Source organism: Mycteria americana, chromosome 8, assembly GCF_035582795.1.
Source record: "Mycteria americana isolate JAX WOST 10 ecotype Jacksonville Zoo and Gardens chromosome 8, USCA_MyAme_1.0, whole genome shotgun sequence".
NCBI lineage: Eukaryota > Metazoa > Chordata > Aves > Ciconiiformes > Ciconiidae > Mycteria > Mycteria americana.
This window is the reverse complement of record NC_134372.1, coordinates 3,168,718-3,191,735: the sequence shown is the minus strand read 5'-3', so window position 1 is coordinate 3,191,735 and position 23,018 is coordinate 3,168,718. Positions and strand designations below refer to the sequence as shown.

Below are 23,018 nucleotides of genomic sequence, written 5' to 3'. Positions count from 1 at the left end.
TCTGCAATACAAACCCTTTTCTCTTTTGCCCCCCCCTCCTTTTTTTAATGCAGTTTACAACTCTGCAGTGTTGCTTAGTATTCTAATGCATCAGTCAGATAGCACGGGTAATCCACGCCTAGCTTTTCCAATTAAAACATTTCTGTAACGCACAACAAAACAGTACGTCCATGGCTACAGCAAGACTGACTGCTGGAGTCCTAATTCCTACTATCTTTGCTTGCTTCTCAGCAGCTCCCTCAGGAGAAGCTCCCATCGATTGGATGCTCCGCAGCAAGATGAAATATCTAATAAGGAGGAAAGAGAGTGGGAGGGGAACCGAGCTAAAAGGATGACATCACCTGTATAGAAAGCCTTTAGAAACTGCATTAGATCAATTGGCTACTGTATCTGCAGATGCAGCCAACAGAGCATCTTTATTGACCTAATATAAACACACATATCGGTACAACAACTGCTCAGCAAAACACCCCTGCTCCACGTTATATTTTATATCATTTTACGAGCTATTAATGCATATATAAGTCCGAGCATTTTTTTTTCTAAACCTTTTTTTTTTTTTTTAAATGAAGCTCATGTATCTATTAACACTTTAAACAGCATTTAGGTGGGTGATTTCTCATCTCTGCATCCAAATTTAGAAATAAGTAAAATAAATATCTGCAGACATTCACATGTATGCACACACAGATACACCCATAATCAGTCCACAATAAAATAATTTCTGCTTTTATGTATGTGTGTCACACAAGAGACTCAACATTTTTATCTCATCCTATACGCTCATTAGGAGATTTCTGTCTAGAATGAGAAGTAAATTTCTTATTGAGAAGCAATGTTTATAATTCTCATAATTTTAATGGTTGTGAAACCATGTTAAAAGTTTTGGTGGGTGGGGGTTTTTTCCCTTCAATCAAGACCAATTCTGTTTATAAATAAAATTGCCTTAATTCTGCAGCAGTCAATTTAGTTTTATAATTTCTTTTTGCAACTAAAAACTGAAATATTTGCAAGCAGCTTAGCATCTTGGATGGCAGCCCAGCCTGCTGGAGAGCTGCTCTGAGGAAGCACCTACGAGATCCCACACCTCTGAGCGGGGACTGCCGCGATGCTTTCAATTCCTAGAAGGCAAATGACTTCTGCTACCATGCAAGAAGGGAGGAAAACATGGAAGAGAAAGAGAGGGGGACAGAGGGTGCTGGCTCTGCTAAAGCCATTATTTAGTAGTCTGGATCATTGACTTCACCTGCAAGAAGGGGCACTCACTATTTCCGTTTTCCTCTCTTTGGAAAGAACGTTCATTGCCATGTATCGCGTTATTCCCAGTTTGCATCAGACTCGAGGGTAATTCTCCAAAACAAAACTAGCCCTTGATGGCCATACCTCCCATGCAGAAGAGGAGCTTCCAAGAGTGGCCTGGTGGCAGCCAGGGCCAAAAATTCCTTTTTGTTTGTCTGTTTGCTTATTCTTGAATACTGCATCAGGCAGTTTGAGGCAATCCGCAGAAAGCTCTTTTTCATCTACTGTGCCAAGGGGAAGAAGATTCTTGCATTTTGGAAGCCAAGTTACACCAACGGGACACCCCGCCCCATCTCAAACCAACAGCTCCTTTCAGCAGTCATGCAGAAGTTGAATCCTTCCCAGCATCTAACCCAAGTTACGACAGGAATTGCGCCTTAACTAAGAAAAAAAACTTCCCCTAGCACCTTCCAAACCTGTACTATAAGAAAAAAAATTGGCATCGATACCTGAATTTACTTAATCTCTGTCAGACAATGAAAATAACAACAGATGTAACCAGGCTTCATAAATATTACTGGATTTAATTTGCATTTAAACATAAAGGAAAAACTGAGCTTCATTCCTGCACTCGCAAAATTTGCAAACCCAAAGTCTATTTGATTTTTAGAAGCTGAAAGAATTTTAGATAATTACTTCAGATTTTTAAAAGGCATTACACCAGCTACATAAATAGCTGTTTCTTTTACTGTTCCTTCAATACTGAACAATAGGCTAGATACGTCAGCTTCACCTTACATATAACTGTATTGCATCTTTTCTAACAATTCACCAAATTGTATTCAGAAGCATCTGAAACATCAAATATAATGCCACACTGATAAATCTTCAGCAGCAACGAACACCCAAATACTTCTGTGCAGTGTTACCTGTATTATAGTTACCACCATCACAATTTATACCGAGGAGAAAAGAAAACCCACCCAGCTAAAGGAAACCTCTCCCTGCCTGCACGCACACTGATAGAGCACAAACTCCATCCCTCGGCTAACCGGGCAGATATTCATCTCCCAACCGCATTTTAAACCCGCTGCATTGTGCATGAAATCCAATCCGCTAAAGATTTTGGCGCGGATGCCATATTTTACAACTACTGTAAACACGAGCTCAATAATGGGAACAAAATTCTATTTCCTTCTAGTTTTGCCTTTAAGTGAAGATGACATCATCCCTCTGCCCGTCCCGCCAATGAGCGCGGCGGCGGTGGTCCCGGGGGGCTGCAGCCAGCTCTGCGCAGCCCTGCCCGCCCGCGCAGCCCCGAGCGGGGGGAAAACCTGACCTAGTTCCACACCCCAGCTTTTAGGGCATCTCCCCACTCATTTCTGGGGGCTTGGGGGGGGGGGGGTTGTTTGTTTGAACGCTGCATTTCTGCAGCCCAAGCTCCCTGCAGCACAGTGCTGTAAGTTTTTATAAATCGTCTGTTTAACGGCAAATCTCAAAACTAAAGCAACTCAGAGATGAAAAACAAATCCGATACAAAGGCTGCTCCATAGTGATTACGATCAAAATACTTGTGAAGAACTGCAGCATCGGGCAGAATCACAAACAGTAAATCACCGGTCTCATTTTAAGCCAGATTCCAGGTTTTCAGAGAATCTTAAGGAAAAAACCCTTCGGTCTACAATCTCTGAATTAAAGGTGGTCTTTGTTTCTTAACACCGATTTCTTTCCATGCTTGAAATATCACTCTACACATTTCTATGCATCGTATTCCCTTTATCCTCCCATAATGCTATCTGAATCCTCCCGCCTGTTAAATAAATCTGCATGTTCTAATTGTCTAACAAGACCAAGTCACTGAAAAATGGGATGTTTTTAAAAGGCCTTTCATAATTTAAATGCACATTCAGTTAAGCAGGATTAGAGTCTTCTCTTATTTAAGGACACCACAAATTGAACTTCTGCAAAAGCAGAGAGCACTCGCAGCTGACAGCAGAAGGTACCCGTCAAGCAGCACTACTTTTTCCTGATCAATCAGAGAAAGAAAAGCCCATTGTGCAGCGCCGGCGGGGAGGACAGGCGCTGATCTCAAAGCCACCATGGCACTGGCTGAAAAGACAGAAGCCGCCGGCGTGCCAGCGAGCCGAGGGGCCTGGGTCTGAGGGCTGGGCTTGCTGACTTCTGTCCTTTTGTCCTCCGAGGCAGGCGACCGCTGGCACGCTGTCCCCTGCCACGTCCCCCTGCAGCAGTGCTCAGCTATGAGCAGGTACCTTAATTTGCTCCCTGCCTTTTGAGTACACTACCTAAGGTAGCATCCTGACTCCAAGCCCACGGTGGGGGCTGGGGAAGGAGACCAGCTGCTTGGAAAGCAATCTGTCATTTCACAGGCTCGGGCAAAGATGTTTCAGGCTAAAATAATTCATCTTAATACAGTTTTGCAAGTGGGAATTGCCAAACACAGCAGCATAATGCAGAAATATTTTAGCATTAAGGGCACCTGCATCAAGAGGTTATTTCAATATATTTGAGTGCTTTAAATCTTTTTGGAAAGGCAGGCGACGGGGAGCGTGGGGTGCAGTACGCAGAGCCAGCTGCAGCACGAGCTGGATGCAGCCCCAGCTACGCTGGCACAGCTTGCTCGATTCGGTGTCACTGGCATGCTTCTCCGATTTCTCCCCGCCATTTAACTTAAGCACGTTAAATGAATCATTGTACTTTCATGGCAAGGTTAGACCCTCATTAGGGCTTCTCAGGAATTCTTGTTTAAAGGAAAAAAAGAAAAAAAAAAATTACAACTCTCCACCCCGTTCCTGACCCTCTTAGGAAGCGGAGGCAGGGAAAGCAGCTCCACGAGCTCCCGTTCCCCTTCAGGGTGACATTACATGGTGCAACCGCATCCTTACGTACATCGCTTTTCACGGTAGCACTTACTAACAGGCTGTAGAAAAATCCTACCGAAAGATCTGTAGGACTCATAAGTAGTATGAAAACACGATCCATCCTAAGGGAAGGAGCGAGGGAGAGCGGGAGGGAGCGGGAGAGGGAGGGCAGAGACTGTCATCATCCCTGAAGTGATGTAAGCTTCTAAATATAGCACCAGCAATACAGAAGGAACAATAAAAAGGCACCATGGATTCAATTTCTCCATCGCTTTCGCACTACCATCTTTTTTCAGCTGTTGTGTTAAGCACGGAAAGGTCATCTCCTATTTGCAGGGATTCAGATTTACATGGTTTATAATACTTTCTTTAATACATTTGTAAATTACAGCTCTCCTGCAGATCTCTGTCTGTTGGTACACACACTCTCTGCAGAGTCGGGCAGCAGCATGATCAGCATCACAAGCAGAGACAACGCCAGCACGGGGGAAGGGGGAAGCCCCCTCTGCTACCGACTCAAACAAAAAGTTCATTTCTACGGTGTGAACCCAGACGATTCGTATCACGCTCCTCCCTTCCTTCCTGACATCTCATTTCGGCAAGGGGTGGGGAAGTTTGGGAAGGTACGCAACCCAAAAGTCCCTGGTGATGAGAAGGAGTGGGTACTAACCCCAGAAGGGTCAGTTTGTGGGACTGAATCCACCCAGAGATACTGAAAGGACAAAATCTCTAATATCCCACAGCAAAATTTCCCAAACACATTTAGTATTTTGCTCACTAAAACGCTCACTCGATCTAGTCTCAAAACTGAAATCACAGCCCAAACCTAACATGGACTTGGCCATAATTTCCTCAGGTGCCACCTACCTGGGAAACTAGTTGGAGTTTCCCGTTTGGAAATTGCAAAGCCCACCAACTTATATATTAATTTTCATCCCCAAAAAGTTGATATGAAAGCCAATACAAAATGCCACTTTTTCTTCCCTCATTTATAAAAACTGTATCTCAAGTTAAAATGAGGAGATTAAGGCTATTTAGAACATAAGGTACCAGCACACCTCTCACAAGAAAAAGGCCTCTGATTAAATGACCTTGAGAATAATACATTGACTCCACAGATGAGGTTACAAATCATTAAAATGCCACTTCCAATATTTCTTCTGTCTTTTTTCTAGAGGATTAACACCAAACTGGAAGCCTGAAAGCAGGAAGGGGGGAGGGATCTGACTCCTACCAAATTTCAAAATTTCTCTCTAAGCGAGGGTGATTTTGAACAGTCAGCTTTCATTTACTAGTGGCCAGGGCATCCAGCTTGCAGAGTGGACGTGACAGCAGTATCATCTCAAGCATAACATCTCACGAACGTTTTTTCTCCCAGAACAGACCTGTGTCTGGAGGCACCACGTTGCTTTTCTATGTCCAGAGCCTACACCGACAGACTTGCCTGGGCTCGGGCGTAACTCCGTGCACAGGCATCTCAGCTGTCCCTGACCCACGGCTATGCCAGCCGTGGCACAGCCTGAGCTCGGTAACAGCGTGAACGGGGAAGCAAGGCCTGGGTAAGGCACTGGCAGAAGTGCTCCCCAGGGGTTTCCTAGGAGAGTGACCACAGCACGATGCGCTCACCCCAAAATCTGTCGCGTTGGGGAAGCGCAGCGCAGACCCTTGAGCAGCTTTGCAGGGCTTTCCTCATCAGATGAAGCATTGTGATGTAGCGATCTCCAAACTTTCTCATTTTGTGGTATGATCCAGCTCTTATTGCCTTTAAAAATGGAAAGCCGAGTATGTTCTTGAAGATTTTTCCCCAGCGTCATTTGGGGTCCCTCCCTCCACTGAGAGCAAAACAGCAGCAAAAGCCCAGTTATCCTCGCCCAATCTGAGAAACTGATCTTACCAGATAAAGCAACGGATGGGCCGGATGCCATACCTACACTCCAAGTTTACAAACCACAACTGTTAACCAAACTTTAAAGGAAACAAAATCAAAATCATCACAACAATACAAGCGTCTAGTTCATTGTGGCTACATTACCTCAAACTAAAACTTAATCATATAAGAACAAAAAACTTTAATACTCAGCAACAGAAAGCAACTCTGACTTGCAAGAACACAGTAAGTATCAACAAAGAATTAAGCTACAATGACGGTCCCATTTAGCCAGAGACTTCATTTAATCAACTATTTCAAGTATTTCATCTGTCAAAAATATCCCCATTAAGAAAGTTTCCACATATCAAATGTAAAATTACAAATGCTGTTAAATGTCATTAGATAGCAATCAGTTCTATGCCAAACCCAAAGATATTCTTCTAGCTATTCTCTCGTACAGATAGTGGTTTTCATGCCAAGTTTTTCAAGGAAAACAGGGCATCCAAATGCTTGCATTATGCACTGACATTTTCTGATGGTGATTTTAACTGAAAATTGCCCAGGATATTCTCAGTCCCTGACTTGGTCCAGAAGGCTTCCGAAGAACATGACTGAGTTGATGCGAATTTCCATATTCTAAATAAGAAAACCATTTTAACTTGAATAGAAAGTTGAAGACAATACCATCACAGTCCTTTAAAGAAGTCCTTCGGTGTTACGTGACATTCAACCCAACAACTCAAACTTACAACTCTTCAGGCTAAAATACAAAGCGACCCTTCACACGACTACTTCTCTCTCAGGCATGACAAACCTAAGCCTAAGTGAAAGGTTGAGTTGGCTACAAATGAGAATACAACCAGGCTGCTACACTTCAGTACAGCATATTGAGCAGAAACAGCCCAGATGGAAGACAGGAAATAAAAAACAGATCCACGCATGCTACCATCTCCTTGCACGCAGGCGACCAGCTTGCTGGCTACTACCCTGTTGGTTTTCTACAAGCAGCCACTCAATATGTCATTTCAAAAGACGAAACAACAATGTTAAAAAGAAGGGTCTGACAAAGAACTGCAACTCATACGCAAAAGGTTTTTAAGTCTCCCAAAAGACTGAAATGCCTTTCTCGGGTGCAGAGCACTGCTTTTCACCATTAACCACCCGAGTGACATGATACAATTATGAGCACTGGGCACAAACCTTAGACATCATTCTCCATCTAGTTTGCATAAGAGGCTGCTTATAAAGAATTAATGACTTTGGAACTGCCACCGAACCCCTTAGGGTCCATCAAAACAGAGATTAACTCTCTGAACACGCTACATAAAATATTTCTCAGGCATTTTCCAAGGAACTGAGTTAAATTCTACTATGGTATAAATTTGTCTACATGGTGAAAGGAGAGGAAGAAACAGATAACTGATTACTGTGTGGAGAGCACATTAATAATGACCCAAAGTTTTACTTCTTCTGCATGTTAATTTGCAAAGTATCTAGAACTTTTGGGAGGTTCTTCTGCCACAAGCTGCCATGAAGCAACAACAGGCACAACAGTACATCCCTCCCACAGCACTGCCAGCACCAGCTTAGGTCAAGGTCTAAGCAACTCTCCAGTTCAATCCCAGTTAATCCCTGTTTCCAAACGGTTCCAGGCTTCCTGGTGAAAGTGCTCGGCTGTAAAAACACGGATGTGTTCAGATTGCAAGTAGGAAATAAGTGTAAAAATATCCACAAGTTTTTCTTGAATTATCACACAGGCAAGTGCAGTTCTGCTGTCTGCTGCTCTGCTGAGCAAGGGGAGGGTAAACACAAACCTGCTGCAGGGATGGCATTGGGGTCACGGGGCTGATCCTCACCCCAGCTTCACCAACACCTGGGGAGGGAACAGCTGTACAATTAAGCGCTAACCTCGCTCGAGACAGGGAAAGGCTTAAAAAAAGTCTTTGAGGCAAGAGAAGAAGGGAAGAGCAGAAAATTATGGTGTAAGCACTGGTAGGGAAGGAAGGGAAAAAAACCCAACACACCAAAACAAAAAAACCCCTCGGTATCTTGTTCCAGGACCAAAGCTGGCAGAGCAGGACAATATCTGTCCGTCCTGCAGGAGAACAATGCCGCATCCCAACACGGTGCCACCGCCCACCGCCGCAGGCTGTCCCACGGGCAAGGAGAAGGGCTGCACGCTACTGCCAGCAGCCAGATTTGAGTAAATACAGGTGCTCACTTAAAATAAATCCTCCCTAGTTTCAGTTTGATGTAGTTTCATTTGTGCACCACTCTTAAATGCTGTTAAACAGCTGCACATGTCACCTCTGAATTGAGGTGATTTCTGTAATTCACAGTTTATATATAATCTGCTTGTGAAGTCTGTAAAATCTTCAGGGAAACTCCTGAAAATAAGTTTTGAACAACTACAACCACTTTCATTATGGATAAATTGCAGTTTACATGTTGCGTATGTTGTTATTTTTAAAAAATAATATTTTAATCTGAAAAACACAGATTTTAACCGAAGGGCAGTATTTTCAGTAAGTATTTGCTTATTTTGTGTGCAGCCTATCCAAGTCAATACTATTTGGAAACTGCAGACACTCGTTAATTGGTTTGGGAAGCAGCAGTAGTCTATGGAAATTCCTAGGAAGATTTTTAATGCACAGCACACTTTGAGGATTGGCATTTTGTTAATGATCTTCATGCCCAGCGACAGACTTTCAAGGAGTCCTTGACAGTAACACGGCTGACAAAACGAGCAGACAAAATCAATATGTAACATAAAATATGAGCAAACCTGCATTTGGCAATTTTCCCCTTGCTTACAAAAGCAAAGGGAAGTGCCCCAGGGCAGCCGTCTCGGCAGACCAGGGCGAGCTCCGGGTGCTGAGCACAGGTTCCCAGGCTGAACACCAGTTCCCATACTGAACACCAGCGGGACCCTGCTGGAGGCCGTTCCCAGCTCCGCCGGTGAAGCAACGTTTAGCCAAGGAAGCCAAAATCTCTGACATCATTAGTTAACAGAGCTGCTTAACTGCTACGTCATTCACAGCCTCTTCCCCCACCCGCAAAGACCAGCCGGGCAGTCTGATGGTAATTTTCATTTCCAGAAAGCCGGGGGCTCCAGCCACGTGCTTCCCCTCTCTCCTCCGCCTGTCAGTGCCGGGTGCTGCGGCTGCACCTACGCACCCGCGCCGGCGCACCGCGGCCGGCTCCGTTTAGGTGCAGGCCACAACAAACCTGACGTCGTCTGCTCAGGAAGTGAGCGCGCTGCAGACACAGCTTCTTTTTGATCACCGAAGCAAAAAAAAAAAAAAAAAAAAAAACAAAAAAACACAACCACTTTAAATGGCAGGAGATCAACAGAGCTGCAAACAAGTGACTGCACATGTGGGCTTTTACGGAGGTCCTGTCCTGCCCTGGTAGCCTGGCTAATGGAGGTTCCTGCACACACTGCTGCTCTTGAGCACATGCGACCTGCGAGTTGGGATCTGACCTAGGCCATGCAAAATTTAAGATGGAGATTAGAACAGCAAAAATCCTTCTGTTGTAAAAACAGTGTCAGGAAGAAGGAACTTGCATTATCTCTTTGCATCGCATGACACCTCCAGAAAGCTATCAACAACATTCATTTCTGTACCCACTAAGCACACAGCAAGATTCAAGGATTGCAGCAAGACCCAAATTGTCTTCTGATTCGTTAGTTAATAAAGCTAAAATTCTGTCAAGCATTTTTTAAAAGTGTCAAAAAGAGGAAGCATGGACATAAACACATTAAAAAGCAGTGAGCTACAAAGAGAATCATCCTCCAGCTCAAGAACAAGCGATTTTAGTCACTCACAAATCAGCCACAGCCTCATTAAAATTAACTGATATTCCAAATAAACAGATGCCAGCCGATGCCTCATCCAAGTTTAACAAAAGGCAGCTGGAGGCATGCTGTAAGTCCGTCTTGGTTCTTTTAGATCAATAAAAGGTACCATTTCAGCAAATTTACCTGGTAGTTAAAAATAGATTATAAAAGACCCATAGTGTTTTATAGCATTTAAAAGGAAAAGGATTAGCGATGGTAAAGAACCTAATGGGTTTGATCCAGCATATTGAAATGTGACTTAAATTTCCTAAATTGTGAGATGCCCTATGCTAACTCCAGCCTCTGACAGGATTACATTAAGTAATGATCAAAGAACAAGAAACTTGCCACTCAAGCAGTCTTCAGTGACAGACTTCTCTGAAGATAAATGCTTCTACAAGGCTCCAGGAAAATTTTTACATGATGCAAGTATTAAGATACCGTCCGTAAAACTTAATATTATAATAAATCTTTTAAACCTCATCATCCTCTTACAAGAGTTTAAAGAAAAAAAAGTAAATTTGCATCTCTAAGAAAGGGGATTACTACTAGAAGTTTGATACAGATTTCTTTATTCTGTTCTACAGTGAACTAACAATTGAAAAACTCCATGGAAATAAGCATTACATCATACATACACTACTTCTAGAAATACAAATATGCTTCATTTCAAAAGAATCACACAGAGAAGAGAACTGTCAAGAACGTATGTAGGTAATGAATTAGTAAAATGTCTTATTCAAATAAAAAAAAGATTTGAGCTTACAGTTTTGATGGTCATGTAGAAATTTTTATCAAATTGTTAAACCCCATTTGGTTTTGATCATTGCAAGAAATCTAAGTGCAAAACTTACTATCTAAGATTTTATTTTTTAATTGTGAAGGTAATTACTTGAACCATTTATTTTCCAATTGCTTGATCCAAGATCAAAACAGCAATTTAACTTGTATAAAGCACCAGAACTACCATTGCACATTTTTTCCTACATCTGTTTAGTCTAGTTTTGTAAGCACCTGCTGTATGATCTCAACAGTTTGGGACATAGTTGAACAAAGATCACCACAAATACTTTTTTCTTTTGTAATTAAAAAGAATACTTATTGGGCTGAGAACTAGACTAAGAACTAGAGATGACTACGTATTTATCTCAGTTGTGATAATGCGCTGCTGCGTGACCCTGGGTCCTGTCTGGATTCTTATCTACACTAATAGTAGATAGTAATATGCACAGAGTGCGTATCTCCAAAAAGATATGCAATCATACTAACAAGTAAGATTTGAAGCAAGAGCAGGCATAATTAATACCAATGGCACATTTCTTCCTAATCCATTAAGTTTGAGCAAGAGCTTTCTCCATATGACTCCAGCCTCACTTCCCCCTCCCCAGTCAGGATGTCACTCTGGGGATGACATGCAAGATGCAGAGAGTTATTAAGTGACAAAAATGAGAAAGGCAATAGAGGCCAGAAATGTCTAGGGATAAAGCGATCCCATGTAATTACGGGGATGCTCAGACCTGCCCCAGGTAGACAGCCGGCCATACACGCTCGGGCTGCCACCGTGGCCTCTGCCTTGCACGTGACCCACCACGACAGAGCCACCTCCTCCGTCACTGCGGGGGCAGCAGTGCTATTTTGTGTCCTGAAAAAAAACAAAAAACAAACCACCACACATTTGAGTGTTTCACCAAATACACATTTATCCTCAGGATCTTGCTGGCTAGTTATGCTGAAGAAACCCAGTGCCCGCAGACCCTCAACATGGCTGCTGGGCACCCCTGCAAGTGGAAGCCAGACCTCAGTCGGGTCACCTACCCAACGAGAGCGAGTCTAACATACTTCCTTGCATATGTATTGCAAGAACAAATTCACATCATTATGCGCTTTGAAGGTATAAACGGAAATATAAACCTGTTCAGTTTGAGAGAGAAGAAAGAACGCTGTCAGCGTATGTTCACTGTATTGTACTGGAAATAGGGAAAAAAAAACCCAACCCAATTTTAAATACTTATTCTGCAGGAGACCGGTGCTCTTGTGAAACAATATTGCTCTGTGAACCACAAAAACGTAGTAAAGGAGTCTAAATGGTAACTCCTACACCAAAGCAGCTAACCAGATCCACCCTTAACATTAGTTCATTCGGGAGGGGCGGGGGGAATTGAAGATACCCACAATAATTTGAATGTCAACTATCCTGAAGATACACTGTTAAATTAAGTACCAGGGCTCTTTTACTTAAGGAAGAGGCATAAGAGAAAGGAAGAGTTTCAAAGATGGTAGCAATCATTTAAAATATTAAAGTATCTGCATACAAATCTTTATTTCAAGGCCAATCACAGGGATTTCTACAGAATGAGTTCCAGGAATAAAAAGCAGGGAGCTCCATGTGAGAAGTAGATGCAAGCTCACGTGACAACCTAATGGGTAATGTTTTATAAAAACAAAGATTAACATTAATCATAAATACTAATCATAGTATATTTAATGTGCAGAGATTTACATTTTAAGGAGTTAATGGAGATTGCATAGATAATTCCCCTTAAAAGCAAACACAAGAAATCTTCTATTTAATCGTGAAAGGAAAAAGTCTGAGCTGGGATAAAGCAACACCGAATTTCAATACCTATAGGACCTACGTTTTCTTTAGAAAGCGGAAAACTACCTGTGTCTGAGAGATAAGGCGTTTAAAAACTTAAACAGTGTCACATTAAGTACTCTAAAATCACACCACTGGGGCCCGACTGAAGTCCTTGCAGACTGGCTGGAAAGCACCGAGCCCTCCCCGAGCAAGCCGGGCTCACAAAAGGTCCGTCAGGCTACATTCAGCATCTGTCAAAGAGCATTTAGCAACAGGCTGGAGAGTGAAATACAACACTGCGTTTATTCATTAGCATTATGCCAGAGAGGAAATCTGCCGGCGCGTTTGTAAACAGTTTTCCCACTTTGGCAGAAAACATTATTGCAAGTTCTTGTCAAATAAAAGTTTCATTCAAAAACCCTCCTCCTTACCCTGCCCGTTCTCACGTGGGCTGGCATGAAGGGTTACATTATAAAGCCTGTTTTTCAAGACCATTGGGAACCAACGGCCACGTATGAGCAGACTCATACATGTAAGAATTAAACCCAGGCACAGAACAAACCCTACCTCAGAAAAATTCATTACTTTACCAGATTATAATGGAATATGGAAAAATAAAGGCACCCAATTTTCATTTGCTTGCCAAACAGGCAGCTGGTTATCGCGTTTTGATTTCTTAGTCAACTGTTCAGTTACGAATTACTTTTTGCTACACCAAGTACTGCGAGTATGACACTTCCCAATTAGGAGCTTACAGTCTACAAAGCAAGGATTGGTATTTCAATTCAGAGTGCTGAACACCCAACAGCTTGCAGATTTTCTCCGAGAGGTGGTTGTTTACTCCCTGCCACTTAGCACTCACTCACCCAGCAAAACACCTAGCAGTGTTAACAAGACTCGTTTTATATATTCCTAATTAACTGACATAAAAGCAGATTTAGGAACGTGCTGTTGATTTATGAAGTTTATACCATTTCCCATCAAATGCTGATCAAAATATATATATATATATATATATTCATAAATCTGAGGAAGCCACTAGGTTTGCAATAAGAAACTATATGTGCAGACACATGCATGCGCTCCGTGTGGTTGGTAACACAAAGAAATAAATCAACATGAAGAAAAATCCTAATGAGGACATCATTTGTTGACTAACCACAATCCTGCAAGTGTACCACACTGCCTCCTTGCATCAGTAACTGACAACCTCTGAAATTGTTCAAGAAGCCGTATAACTTGGTCTGTCTTAGACCAAAGATGCTGAGTCCCTTCTCATGCACCCCTCCAGGCAAGCTGCACAGGTAGCATCAGCGTCGGCTGTTCCTGGGATTCTCTTCCTCTTATCACTGAAGTCTGAAAATTGTTTTCAGTGTGCTTACTCATTGTCACAAACACGAAAGAGAAAGAGACAGATTTTGTCATACACAGATTGGAATTTAATTCCTAATAAAGCCTTATGCACGACTGCCCAGAGCACGAGGATCCAACATCTCACTTCATCAATAACTAGTTCAGATGACTTACTAATGATAAAATCCACCACACATGACAGTTCTTGAAATGAGATGGCAGAGGACGTTAGACTTCAAGAAGCATATTCTCTTCCTGTCACAGCAACGAGAGCTTTTCTCCTGACAAGACAAACACCAAAGTAACCTCTGCTCGCAGACATGCTAATGCTGTGGAGAGCCTAAAATCACCACCTGCGATCCAACAGCTACCAACAGGCAAAAAAACCAAACCAAACCAGCAGTTCATTCTGAAACAGAGGAAATCTTAAGTATTTATCTAACAGCACACATCAGATATTTTGAAGTGTATCAACTAAGAGAGGCTTTGTACCTTTTGGGGAGATGAAAAGGAAGATGGGGAAAAAAAAGGGGAGAAACTGAATTTGGTTTTTTCTTTTCTGTGCATGAAGAATACTCGAGGTTTGTGTACTTCCATGTTACTACTGGTTTTTAACCTTTGATTTTCAAAGCAAATCAAAGTATCCAGAACAATTATTTTCAATGAAATAATTTCTCTAGATCACATGTATATCCTGCTACCAAGCAGGAAGTTTGTACGTGAAAAATAATGGTAAAGAGAAGCCTTCATAAAAGCATCATCGCCTTGAAGCCACAGCTGTACATGCCTTCACACAGCGCAGATTATATAGTCTGTGATGTTATTTAAGATTAGCAAGTGAGTTGCCGTTATTCTTTTTGATGCTTGAATTACCACTGTACTATTTTTAAGCAAGTAAACATGACCAAGTACAACGATAGTGTTAATACTGTATTGAACTGCATTCGTGATTGACTCGACACCAAACCATAGTTCAAATTTATCAAGGAAAAAAGAAAACCACCAATTCCTACATCTTGCCAAAAGAACCCCAGGTAAAACCAACAAAAACCAAGAATGACCATTTCTCCATCCAGCAAAATGTTAAGCTTTATTTATGGTGCTCAGCTGAAAACCTCTAAACCAAAAAACCTCTTTTCTAACTAGTGCCTGAATCTTCACTTCCACCTATCGTGTTCAAATCCAAAGCACTCTACTGCTCCCCAACAAGAAAAAAAGCGTTCTCAAAAATGACAAACACTGACTCTTTCATCACACCAGCTTTCCTCAATAAAACAAAATGCCAGCTGCCGCACAGGCAGCGCGATGCCAAGGAGACGCGATGATGGAGAGCAGACTCACCGACAGGTAACTGCTGGAATCCACGTTGTCAGTGATGGTCTGACGCTCACCCCTCTGGTTGATCTTCCGAAACCTCCGACGGGACTGCCTGAGCGGGACTTCTCTTTGCAAGATGTTTTCCTCATTGTCTTTGGAGTTCTCCACCTGAAACACATGTTCAGGCTCCTGGTTAAACATCCAGTTCTTCCATATCACCGAAAGCCGATGGAGCCGTATGAAGCTCATGAGGAAGGAACAAACATAAGTTCAGAGCAGTTAAACTTCTCTCAAGACAACGACTGCGGACGTTTCAGAGAACCACTGCTGCATGTCTCAGAACTACGTTATTACAATGAGCCGGAGGCCACAGTTTCCTTCCAGGAAACAGGGTTTTTTTTTTTTTTTAAAGAAAAAAAAAAAAAGGTAAAAAAGGCACACGTATCCTCTAAACAATGTCACTCACCAGCAGAAACCCTTTTGCACCCACACATGTATCGCACAACACGAGTTACAGACACTGCTCATTTCAAGTGTATCTTCAACACAGAAGTTACCATTTCTTTGAGTATTTACAATCTGGTAAATGGACTGAATTATAACCTATTTTTGTTGGTGTAATTTCTTTTTTTCTTAAAAAAAAATTTTAATAAATTTTTATTTCTAGTACCAGTCACAGCTAAACAACTTTAAATATTCCAGCTTTTTATAAATAGCTATTTCACCTATGTCATACTGACTTCTAATAGCTTCCACCAGATCATGAAGAAATAACTGAAACTTGATTCATATCCTGATGTTAAATATTATTTGCGACTAAACATTAAAAATTAGGTAAATTTATCTTGTTAGTAAAAGCCAACATGCAACCTTTTTATCTCACTAGTTGCAATTCCTTTTTTTGTATAAAAAGCAGTCCCATCCTTTCCCATTTCCTTTTGATGTTTTGGAAAAATATCTCCTAGCAGGAAGCAGAACAGACACGCATGCAAATAGGCTGCAGCCGGGCAAGAAGCTCCTCTACAATATATTTACTGTACAGGAGTTTCTACTCTCCTCAATGATATCCCCCCCCCCCAATTTCACTTGAAAATCTTAAACGTAAGACTTCAGTAGCGGAACAGGAAAAGAACCTCTGTGTGGTCTTACGCAGCCCTCACTTCACGTACTTGGGTAAGTTATCTCAAAATTACAGTTCAAAAGGTGTAAGGGAATGAAAACCAGAAACATTTAACAGACAGGAACAAGAAAGTAACCAAAATATCTAAACCATCACAAAAGCAAGATCACATCTACTTTCCACACCGCTTTTTTCCAAACAGCGAAGTCTATCTGAGGTCAGAGGAAGGTACAAGCAGCTGGGCTTGCCTTGTGGGTTATTTTTAATTCCATAGAGAAAAATATACATTGACAACATAGGTTAAAGACACAATAGTCAAAAAAGCAGAGTGAACCTCACACCACAGCGTTCTCAAAAAAGAAAGCAGAAGAGCAGGGTTCCCCTAGCAAGGGACAACCACACTTTTCACTAGAATTTTACTACCTGTCTGCAAAGGCACAGGACAATGAGCAAAGATATCTAGTAGCAGTGTTGCTATACTAGATGGCATAAGGATGTAAAAAAATACAAGGCATGCAGGCAGACAAAAAAATAACACCAAAAAAATCCTTTAAAAACAGGCCATTTAGTATCATCCAAAAAAGTAGTAAGACACTGGATGTAGAAGCCCTTCTTCACCTAGCATAAAACATGGATTTCTAGTTAGCAATAATGTTGCTCTCAAATTACACAGAAGGCTTCCAGATGTAAGGAAGGTTAATTTCGTACAGAGTTACTCTATTCAACAACCAAAATTGTGTTGATTTCATTTTTAATTTTTGTACATGTGCTACAGTACATGGGCTCCTTCAATAAGTGCATTATTTCCTTTTTTCTCTGCATTCAATCTTATAGGATCATAGAAACTAAAGCAAGTGCTGAGCTTCCCCAATCTAACAGGCTAACCTGGATGCCAAGGGCCCGCTGAAGTGGCCGGACAACGACTCTTCCAATACTGATGACCCTTATTATTAAGAAGTCCCAAACTGAATAGGTGTTTTTAAGACTAAAATAAAACAAAACACTGTTTTGTTACACTTACACTCACTGTAAGATGAAATGATTTTTATTCCACAGTTTGAACTGAAAACTAAGAAAGTGAGCATAAATATATTATTTGTTAGCACAAAGGCTAACAAAGCCAACTGCGAGTGGAAACTCAGAAACTGAGACCACCTGCTTCCTTCGGTTAATGCCACCGCTCCGACAAAAAACAAAACACAAATCCGAAACCAAGGAGAGACCCCCACACCATGCAGCTTCCAGTTTAGGACCACCAGCACAACCAGTATTTTGAGCCCAGCTGCCCATCAGATTGTTTATGCTTATGATTTACAAGAACGCATACAAATGGTCTGTGATACCCTGCACATTAACAGGACAGGCAGGCCAGGGCTCCCTCGCACTGCTCACCGCTCGGCCGTGCTTTCACCTAGTTAAAGCTAAACATTTCTGTTGGCAGAGAGCATATTCAACCTCCTCACAGCCCTCCGAGCGGGATGAATGCTCCTACGGAGGAACTCAGCATCTCTGCGGATGCTGCGAGCCGGGCCCTGGCGTGGGAGCGGAGGGAGGACCGCTTCCCTGTGCCATCGCGGCAGCGGGGGGGACCAGGCTGATCAACATGCCACCAGGCTACCAGGTCAGATGGAGACTGATGCCCCCTAGACTTATGCGTACTATTTCATTTTCAATATGTTACAAGAAGTCTGGAATAGCGTGTTAACTGGCTAGTTTCTAATCAAGGGTGGTGTTTTTATTAACCTTGAATACTGGCAGCAGCAGAATGCTTCCATACAGCCAGCTTCACCCACAGCACTTGCTGCCACGTAAAAATCGAGGAGGATCGTAGGACTCTCCTCAATTCCACTCTGCAGTCCGTGCCAGCAATGAAATATTTTCCACCTCCAAATGTCATGCTGCTCTTCTGAAATCTTACGCTTAGATCTGAAGAAGAAAATGAAAGTACCAAGGAACAACAGAAAGGAGACTTCAGTACATTGAGATATGCTGCAATTCTGGGCCATTTTCTTAAGTGATAAATGGACCTATTATTAATTCAATAGATTGCTCAGCCTCCAAAAATATGAGCTACAATGCCCATTCACACATTATCTGTTATCCTCATTAACTTAAGTTGACCACATTTTATGGCCTTTAAAATGGGTCAGTTCCCAGAGGATTCCCGCTACAAAACTAATTTGCATTCTAAAAAGGGGGGGGGGGGGGGGGGGGGGAATCTGTCAGCAGCAGAGAACGATGGTGTTCTTTAACTACATTAAAGTAGCTAATTGTTTTGCTTGAAGAGAAATATTCATTATGTATTAAACCTCATTAGTATGTTGCAAATTAAAGAGAGAGAAAATAGAAGAATTAGGATAAATTAATAAGAATTAATCAGGGAAACGAAACTCAAGTACACCTTGTGTCAGTACAGATCATTAGCAAGGTGCATACCACCACACTGATGCTTTTCTCTTACCCCATTTGAAATCCTACCTAGAAAACTGACAGTTAATAGCACCATTAGCTACATTTACCTGTAAAACATGAACATAAAAATAATGAAGAAATAACTTTGCACTTTTAGTTCTCCAATTTTCCTACAGAAAAATACAGTGAAGTTCCAGAAGAGGATTTAAGGTACTTTCAGGTATATCTATATTCTCTATGTTCTCAGTGGGATTTAACTACAATTACAGAATGTTCAAGAGGTTTAAAATACAGAGGACAGTTGTCCAGGTTGTGCATTCATCTGCAGGAACAACCAGCAGCATTTGACATTGCTGACATGGCCAACGCTGGCTTCTCCAAAGACTGTGACAGTGTGCTCTAAAAAAAAAAAAAAAAACAAACCAAAAAAAAAAAAAAAAAACAAAAAAAAACCACCACCCAAAAACACCACAACAAACCACCTCATCGCACTTTTAGCTGCTTAAGCTATACACACACAAAACCAGAGAGTTTCTTCATAAAATATTTTAATAAGGTCATTTTCTCTCCGGTAGCACACGCTACACAGAAGCTACTCTTTTGTTTGCATGTCCTTGGTTTTTTGGGGTTTTTTTTTTTTACAACAAAGGTGATAAGGCCAAACAAGGATGTTGGTATTGCCTAAGAATTGTATTTTATCACATATTTTGCCCATGAAATATATTTCATGTAAACTCACCGATGCACTTGCAGCAAGTGAGTCACCAGCCAGCCCTGTAAGGAAAGTCGCACGCTTCCCGTGCGCGCTTCAGACTGCTCCCACTGCAAACAGCAGCTGCATCACCGTCTATTAGGGTTTCGTAGGAAGCAGCACACCAGGTCTGGTAACGTCTGCAGCACCAGTTATAGAAGCCAAGAGTCGTGTAACTGGGTTGTTAGTGAAATTGGTCCAAACAGACCAAATTCTTCTCTCTGTTACATCAACTTGAAGGATTACAGAGATACAGGAGGTCTATATATGATCAGATAAGTGAGCATTTGTCATTCTGTGCTACGAGACACCAGGAGCGTTGAGGTGCAAGGCTCAGCTCACCCTGGGCAGCGGACATTGGTGTACTCAGCACACCAAATCCTCGGCAGCAGCAGTTAACAGGCAAAAATGCAAAGCAGCAGTGGCAAACCAGAGCGTCTGGGGCATTCACGGGACGTGGCTGCACATATCGTCACCCAAGCAGTCCTGTGGCATCCCTCAAGGCATAAATCTCTCCGCCAAAACTCCAGCTTTGAGAAGAGACCGGATAATTGGGAATACACAAATGAACTATTTCACTCCAGAAGACTGAGACAGGCTTCTTGCACTCTTACCTGCACTTACTTCATGACACGGCAGACAGTAGCTTAAAACATCTGCTGCAGCAAAGAGCATATTACTGATGCTATCAAAGCCCATGAGCTGAATCAGACTGACACTGCATAGAAAGAACGGCATAAAGGACAGCAAGCGTACTCGGTACAGGGCATCTGATGTCCACGGCTGTTAGTGTACTGTGAGAACCAAATTGCTCATAGAAGCTGAATAGTCACATACTCAATAAGAGGCATCATCAAATATTAGTTTTAATGTTACCATATCTAGATATAAGGAAGCTAAATCAATCGCAGTTTGGAGAGCTAAGCCTGCTTAACAGACACGTGGCTTCTCAGAACAACAAATATTTTTGTTCCAGCTCCATTAGCAGCATCTCATAAGATCAAAGTTGAAAGAGATCTTCCTGAGTCCCCAGCCACACTATTAGGGTACAAGGTCGGTCTGCACTACAGAAAAGCAATCCTAATATTCCGGCTGCTGACAGTAGGTATGCATCAACCTGGAAAGGACTGAGTTACAATCTATAAGTACTCTGAACTTGGCAATATTGGTAAGTGTTCTAAAGAAGCAGAAGGAAAGCTGGACACGGAAAAGGTCGACGACAACTAAGCTGAAAACCTTAGCCTTCCAGCTTGGCTAAGCACTCTTATGTTCCTTCTCCTCTTACCTAGAAGCCTTCACACCGTGTGGAACTGCAGAGGCTAGGAGTAAAAGGGCCTTTCCTACCAGACCCAGCACGGCTGGCATGGCCGGTAAAAAGCCTTTAAATGGGGGGGTGGGGATGTAAGTAAGATATTCGAGATAGCAGTCTATCGTTGCCTGACTCAGGAATGCTCAACTCAGCCATAACTGGTAGGCTTCTGAAACTCAAGTAAGCATAATTTTAGAAAGAATGACCTAATCATCATCATCATTTACCCGTCTAGATTAAATTTACATAGCTATTGCTGTTACGATAGCAGCCATAGGTATAATTGAAATCAAGGCAATTTTGCTGCGATTTTATAGAATACTTTACAATAAGCTTTCTGCTATAAGCCAGAAAGAATTTGCTGAAACCAGCAATAGATTTAAATACATTTGAAAAATCTGCCTTACCACAATCATTTCTGAAGGCTCCAATATGATACATTCGCATCCTCGTTTTCCTCCAGACTGCTTGCCAAAACTAGAGTGGGATGGAAAAAAAGCAAACGAAAAAGAATGAGATGAACAGCCTATTTTACCTTCTCAGTCAAAAAATAACTGACAATGGTGCATGTTACAATATCCTTAAAAAACAAAAGGACAAAGAAAAATTGATGAAAACTATTGCGTGAAAAATTCTAACCAGATAGTACCATTATCATAATTTTTTTTATTTACTCAGCACCTCTCATCATAACCTATGTAAAGCCTAAATATTAAGAATGTTCTTTTGTAAAATCATTATTCCTTGCAGATACTCAAAACCACTCACAATGCATTTCAGTGTTGACAAGAAAACATTAGTAAATGTTCATTAAGCATTAAACAGGCTTTGTAAAAACAAATAGACATAAACTCCAAAAATTCTGAAGGATTTCTTTGCACACAGCAGTTTTAACGAGAGTTCCCTCAAGTCCACTTTGCCCCTTCATCCTCCCAGCAAACAGGAGGACAGAGAACCTCTTCTCTAAAACTGAGCCTTAACTTGTGACCTCTGTCTTTATGTTGCTTCTTGTACCATCACAAGGAGCATCTCATCGTGACGGGTTCTGTTTAAGAAATATGAAAAACACACAAATGCAACAAAATACAACGGGTAGTGTAATACAGCGACTAAGGAAAGAGGCTCAAAGCAATCTGATGTACTTCAGCTGATCGACTCTAAAAGGCAACTACCTTCAGGAGATTTATGAAGAGAGGTGACTTTAGGGGAATTAACTCTGAAGAAGGTACCATGCAAGCAGGTCTGAGGGTGCAGGAACTACCAGCAAAAAAGAGCTGAGCTAGACACTGCTGGGGGGGTACAGGGTGTGTTACAGACCAATAACCTCTTAAATCACTTAATTTGTGACTCTAGTAGCAAATTAAGGAATTGAAAATATCTGGAATTGGAAATATCTGGCTTCACATAGTAAGTAAGTTTGTCTTCACTATAGACCTGTTAGCCTGAGTTAGGTATGCTCGACCTACCCCACTCAACCGAGCTCAAGTGAAAGCAATCCCATACAGATATCAAATTAGAAAAAAACCTACTTGATTAACAGCATCGTGGCTGGATTAGCAGTTCAGTAGTTGTAGCTGCTGTGTTACAAACTCAGACTGTCAACAGCAATCACGTTTTAACACATATCAGCAGGTGAAATAACTGAAGAATCAGTTAACTCAAAGCAGAGATTAAGGTGTGAATTCAAAGGAGGCTAAAACAAGTGAGGAGACAAATCCTAAAAAAACTGGGTCAGCTCCATCTGTTTTCACTAAGGTTACATTCGGAAAGTACATCTGAGACTTCAGAACATTTGAGTTACATACACGGTCATCTCTACAGCAAATATCCACTGAGACACAACCACTTCATAGAAAATGTTTAAAAGGTTTGTGCTTATAAACTACCTATTAGGGGAGCATAGAAAAACTGTTGTAGGACACGTGCATTTTCAGGAAAGGAACTTAAGCAACTAAACTGTGAAGTTACTCAAGTGAAGCTTCAGATTATTCCAACACAGAAGTCATCAGTGTAATCCGGTTAGGATAAAGTATTACAATTAACAGGAGCATGGCAGTTTAAACTGCCAAGTCTTGATTTTGCTAATGGTCTACTGGGGAAAAAAGAAAAAAAAAAAAAAAAACAACCCACACCACCTTAAACTACATGATTGCCATGGAGTCATAAATGACAACTGAAATTTTCTCACCCTGTGCTATAGCAGGCCAGAGAACACAAGTTTCACACGGAAAACTGGCATTTTCACACATCTACAGTAAGCGACTGATAGTTAAAATTTTCATGCCTTCTTTCATGCTTTTTCCACGCAGCATGTGATCCAGGCATGACAGTCTTGTGTATTTGCAATAC

The 23,018-nt window shown here is 41.7% G+C and overlaps 1 protein-coding gene across 4 annotated transcripts in view; it reads right to left on the bottom strand.

Annotated features, from left to right (window-relative positions):
- Positions 1-23,018, bottom strand: part of RAPGEF6 (Rap guanine nucleotide exchange factor 6) — a 138,498-nt gene that overhangs the window by 73,490 nt on the left and 41,990 nt on the right. For all 4 annotated transcript variants that reach the window (XM_075510124.1, XM_075510120.1, XM_075510122.1 and 1 more), the window contains exons 6-7: positions 21,077-21,146; positions 15,102-15,245 (exon numbers count right to left, since the gene is read on the bottom strand). In XM_075510124.1, coding sequence (XP_075366239.1) covers positions 15,102-15,245; positions 21,077-21,146 — 214 coding nt within the window. The remainder of the gene's footprint in view (positions 1-15,101; positions 15,246-21,076; positions 21,147-23,018) is intronic.